At 42.0% G+C, this 6,000-nt stretch overlaps 1 protein-coding gene across 1 annotated transcript in view; it reads left to right on the forward strand.

Moving 5' to 3' along the window:
• The window catches only part of LOC138051559 (uncharacterized), a 36,170-nt gene that overhangs the window by 17,999 nt on the left and 12,171 nt on the right, over positions 1 to 6,000 (forward strand). The window contains exons 2-3 of the mRNA XM_068897790.1: positions 1,063 to 1,249; positions 1,947 to 2,724. Of these exons, the coding sequence (XP_068753891.1) occupies positions 1,063 to 1,249; positions 1,947 to 2,724 (965 nt within the window). The remainder of the gene's footprint in view (positions 1 to 1,062; positions 1,250 to 1,946; positions 2,725 to 6,000) is intronic.

A 6,000-nucleotide genomic window follows, 5' to 3' on the forward strand; every position in this document is an offset into this window, starting at 1 on the left:
TTCGTGACGTACCACTCGAGTACGCAAGTATAGTCAGGTGAGAAAGCCGAAGGCAACTCCGTCGCACGGTACTTGAGTTTTTAAGGCGTGCGACTGCGATCACGCATGATTTTTTAGGCGCGCAACCAAAAAATTAGTCACATGTGCAACCATTTGGTCATTAACTTTGAGCCCTGACTCAATGCGTGCCCATTTTTTATAATGTATCATTTAATCACATCTGCCTTTTAAGTGCAGGAAATCATCAAATTCTACCAAAAACTGTTGGGAATGACCAAACAGAAAAGGGTTATGGGATTTAAACCCATGACCCCTGCGGTGCCAGTGGAATGCTTTACCAACAGAGCTAGGAAGCCACTCAGTCACTGTGGAAGAAATGAGCCCAACAAAGTGACCTGCTCACCACTGAGTGGCTTCATGGCTCAGTTGGTAGAACATGACGCTGGCATTGCAGAGGTCATGGGTTTGAATCCCGTTGGAGCCACCTGTGTCTACTATAAGACATAATTTCTTAAATTTGTCCAGATAAATGCGAGGATCACTTCTCTATTAATTTTTCATCTATAACCTGCACAGCAAGTATACATTCACTTCAACTCATTCATCAAGTAAAAACATGTCAGCTGACACACCACCAGCGCTTCAGGTAATGTGTCAGCCAACAAGTAAAACACGCAAACAGTTAAAAAGAAGGCAAGACCCTTGGTAGCATAAAGGTGCAGAACTGCAGAATATCAGGTGGACTTGTAACATCTCTTTAAAATTCTTCAAGGTAAAAAAGTTATGTAACAAAATTGACACCACCGACACATTGCTAATGCGTGGTGGAAACTTCAGGGATTGTTGCTGACTGATGCGTTGGCTGACAGTCGACTGACATTTGTTCGACTATCAGTGGTTGGATCAGATTTGTTTATAGTCTGTAACTGACAAAAGTCCATGGCTTAAAGTGTCTCCAATATTATTGCTATCTTGTAATTACAGTATTTTATAATGAGACACGAGGATTTTTTCTTGTTCTTGCAGTCATAGAAATATTATTTTTGTCTGTATGTTTAATAGGAATTTCACTCCAGAACCAAAGCATATCATTTGCTTTATCTTCCTGTTAATGTACCTGTGGAACGACAGAAATGTTGCACCCGAGCATGAGGCCTTGAACAGTGTCGTCCCTCAAAGTGACAGCTTTGAGGAACACTCCTTCCTGTCATCAGAACTTCTTCCAGCATCTTCTCGTAACTCACTACCAGTAAGTCTAGATTTGTTTTCACCATGTGATCCATCACTCAAAGGAAGTCTTCTTCTGCATCTTCAGCCCCAGTTGGGTGCTTTGGTCTTCATAAAAAAATTACAAGAGGAGGCTTGTGAGTGTTTAGATGAGGATTTGCCTGATAACCATTGTAGCCACCTGATTTTTTAAAGTGTCTACGAGAGAAAATCGCTTGAATTGGCCAGATAAGTGCGACGATCACTTCTCTCTTTTGTCTACAGCCTGCAAACCAAATAGACATTCACTTCATTCATCAAGTGGAAACATGTCAGGTGACACACCACCATCACATCAGGCAACATGTCGGCTGACAAGTAAAACGTGAAAACAGTTATACAGTAAATACGGTAAGACCCTTGGTGGCATTAAGGTGCAGGACTGCAGACTATCATGCGCAATACATTGTTCATCTCTTCAAAATTCTTCAAGGCAAAAAAAATATGTATGAAAATTGACAACACCAATACATTACTTATGCGTGGTAGAAACTTCAAGGGTTGTTGCTGACTGGTGCGTCTGCTGACAGTTGTTCGATCATTGATGATTGTCAGATTTGTTACCTTAACTGAGAAAAGGCCATGGTTTAAATTGTCTCCAATATTGTTCCTATCGTGTAATCACAGTATTTTATAATGAGGTAGGAGGTAGAAATATTATTTTTGTCTGTGTTTAATAGGAGGTTCACTCTGGAAGTCATGCAGATGTTTTCTTATGCCTGTTGGAGTACCTGTTCAGCGACAGAAATGTTGCACCCGGGGCCTTGAACAATGTCATCCCTCGTAGTGACAGCTTTGAGGAGCACTCCTCTCTGTCATCAGAATTTCTTTCAGCATCTTCTGATGGCTGTCCAGCCACAGCACAAAGTAAACCGACATCAAAGGAAACGCACCAATATGCAGCAGTTTGTCAGTTTAAGACTGAATTAAAAGAGAAAGAAATCGCAGATGAGTGTCATTCAATAGATGGTGTTCCGAAACAACCAGAAAGCATTGTGGTGTCTGAAGAGCCTCTTGGAGAGTCCAATGAATGTCCTGATGTTCATATTGAGGGAAACCCTGGTCCACAATGTCAAAGTTCCTTGGAGGAAATGGAAGTGTCAGCTTCAAACGGTATTGGAGTGAGAACTCCCAGAAATAGTGTCTTTGATCCTTTCATCTTAAGTAAGGAGGAGGAGTCTGCAACCTTTCAGAATAATTCCTTTGAATTACTGGAACAAATAAATGAATTGAAGGAACAGCTAAGGCAGACGGAGGCAGAAAATCAGCAGCTCAAAGCCGAGCTTGGAAGACATCTGTTTCTTGAGGACAAAGAGAAACGTAGTGGCAAACTTCTTTCAGTGCCCAGAGTATCTGCCAGTGATGAGAGTAGATGTTTTAGGGCCAGTACATCATCCAAATGTGTAACCACCAATGCAAGACTTCTTGGTGGAGCAGCTTCTCTCCAAGGCAAGCTAGGTAAGTGACCAGTACATGTATTTTGATACTGCAGTTTGTCATTTGAGGTGCCTGCATCATTATTATGGAGGCAGTGTGGCCAAGTGGTTAGGGCCCTTGCCTTGAGATCCCGAGATCCCGGGTTCAAGACACACTCTGACCACTCGTTGAATTTGATCCTGGTAGTCCCAGGTTCAACTTCCCAGCTGCACTTGTAAATAACCAACTGGTTTGCCTCCAGCCAGTTGGGATTCTTAACAGTATGTTGTTGTTCTGTTCTGTCGTTTCGTTGTGTTTCATTGACCCTGAAAAGCCCCTATGGGGAGCGGTCAATTAAGTATGTATTGTATTGTATTGTATTGTATTATGACTCATTTTTCTTTCTTTGTTTCGTTTTGTTTGGTGATGTTAAAATTGGTGGATATGCATTGGTTCATTTCACATGGCTCAGCCTTCCACCCAAAGGGCTGACAGATGTTCCAAATTTTTGAGGGTCCTAAAGAACCTGTGCCCCTTTTAATGAAGTGCTATTGTGACCTAAAAATCAATTCTTCTTTTTCTTGGGATTTCAAAACTATGTTACAGTACTTGTAACAAAACACTAAGTGACTTGCGTTTTAAGTCTTGATTTGAAAAAGATTTCTGCTTATTTCAACTGCAATTTTCCTATTGGATGGTCCACCATTACTAACTTCAAAATCACGAGAGAGCTGGATCAAAGAGAAAAGTGACGTCAGACTCGCTCCCTTAAAGGGAACCTCCACTGTTTTAATAGATGCCCCCTAAAATGTTCCATGTGTACTTGTTTGAAGATCTGTAACAAAAAAATGCATTACCTAATGAAATAATTTTTTAATCGTCTTCCAAAGATTCCCAGTGCCTCCATCTTGAATGTCGCGTGATGCAAGTAGGGTACTCGTGGTTGCTTCGCTTCTAGTCTCCTTGCAACCTCGTTCCCAGGGTCTCCCTTGTGGTTGAGGAAAGAGACCCTGGTTGCAGCTGGTCATGTGGCTCCCAAGCCACATGACTTGTGAGCGTTTTCAAATGTATGTTAACCCTTTCACTCCCGTAAGTGTCACTTAGACATAAAGGATATTACATGGCCGCGCGGGGACACGAATTTTATCTTTGAGTGCTGAAAGTATCTTTCAGCACGAGAAGATAAAATTCGTATCCCCAAGCAGCCATGTAATGTTCTGTTTATTATATAGATATTGATGAAATGTCCATATTTGAAACAACTTGTTTTATTCATTTTCGAAATGATGAAAAAATGGTCACCAACCGCTAAAACACGCATGTTGTGTAACATGAAACAAGATATGAAAGTTATGAAAAGCAAATCATGATAACGTAAAATTTTGCAATGAAAATGTTAATGTAGTAGAGAAGAATTATATTGAAGCACAAAAGTATCTTAAATGAAGACGAAGCTCGCGTTTTATTGGCTAATCATCTTCGTTACCATGACGACACCTATATTCTCACATGCGAAAGAAAAAAATCGTCAAAGGGAAACCCCTCGGGAGTGACAGGTTTAACAACATCTAGGTTCACTCAAAAACTATGTCCCATTTCACCCTTTCACTCGCATACGTGCTACTGAGACGTATAGATTTTACTCTGTCTAACGCCAGACGATTTTACTTGTCAAAGGGGAACCCCGCGGGAGTGAAAGGGTTAAGGAAAGGGTGACACTGTAGGCCTTGACATCTGATTTTGTGGCTAGACGTAAGAGGACCATCGAAACGTTCCACGGCAAGGTGTTTTATGTAATACATTGTTGTCTATCGATCGGACGGAACGGAACAGAAAATAAACTCGCGTCGTTTGAATTTCACTTACGGCCGTGTGAAGGTCCGGATTCAAAGTTCCTTTAAAAAGCTCAAGAGGAGCCAAATTGAGAGATAACGAAGAACGCCTAATAGTTTGCGGAGAAAAGGTTTTGTCTTGCAAGAAAGCAAGTGAAATGTTTGTCCATGAGAAACAAACATGTCGCGGGAGGGAGGGGGGGGGGGGAAGTCCCATATAAAAGAGACCAATCTAGGCGTGGCCCAGGCTTTTTTTCCCCCTAAAAGAGACCATATTAAAACAAATAAGTAAAGAACACAGTGCCTTTTAATAATGGCAAAGACATTATCATCTAATACTTTCACCTACGTGAAGAAATATAAAAGTGTAAATATCCGCTTTTATATTTCTTCCCGTGCAACCCTAAAGGAGACCCTCACGGCCGTATATGAGTGCGTTTAGCCCAGAACACCCTAAGTGAGACCAAACTCCAAAATTTATACCCCTAAGCGAGACGACGAGCATCCTTCCCCTTTGTATATGGGAGTTCCCCCCCCCCCCCCCCCCGGGGGAGACATGTTCAGCGATCGGCGAGTCGGTGTTTAGTCCTGTTCCGGGACTCCCTCTTACCCCGCCCCTGAAAATGGGCCTGGAACCCAGGTTCGGGACTCCCTCTTACCCCGCCCTGAAAATGGGCCTTGAACCCCGGCGGGAAAAGAGAGGGTCCTGTATTACTTGCAGGCGCATGCTCGGAACGACGCCATTTTTTCCCCCAAAACTGGGGGAAAAACCATATTTGGAAAGAGATTCCCAATTTGGGCATAGTTTATTCGCAGTGCTTTTATACTGAAAACATGGCGGATAATGCGAAAGGAAGACTTAGTTATGATGCCAAGTTTCTGGAGGCAATTGATTTCGCATTTAAGAAATGTCAATTTAACTTTGTGCCCAAGGCGGAACAACTTCAAGCTATCCATGCAGTCGTTACCGGTAATGATGTTTTTGTTAAAGTAGCGACAGGATTTGGCAAGTCTGTTTGCTACGTTGTAGTTCCTTATGTTTGTGATTTTCTTCGATGCGAGACCAATGTTACTTCTAATCAGTCCTTCTACTCGTGAGTCCCTTAAAAGCCCTTATGGAAGATCAGATGGATGACATACGAAAGTGTGGAATTTCTTGCCTGAAACTTCATGGTGAACTCCCAACTGAACAATTGCATGATGTTAGCGCAGAAAAAATTCAAATTTTGATACGCTCTCCCGAAAGTCTTTATGAAGAATCCGTGCGAGAACAGCTGCTGAAATTGCAAAAAAATATCGTATGCATGGCTGTTGACGAGGCTCACTGTGTGTTACAGTGGTAAGTATGAAACTGTTCGTCGTGGATGTGAATCGTTCAGCTATGACTAATCAAAATCTCACTGATCCAGTGAATTGATATTGGAGGTGCACAGAAATTATTGAAACTGTGACTCCATATTGTCTTAGGAGTTTAGTTCTGATACCC

This window comes from Montipora capricornis, chromosome 6 (genome assembly GCF_036669925.1).
Source record: "Montipora capricornis isolate CH-2021 chromosome 6, ASM3666992v2, whole genome shotgun sequence".
NCBI classification, from domain to species: Eukaryota; Metazoa; Cnidaria; class Anthozoa; order Scleractinia; family Acroporidae; genus Montipora; species Montipora capricornis.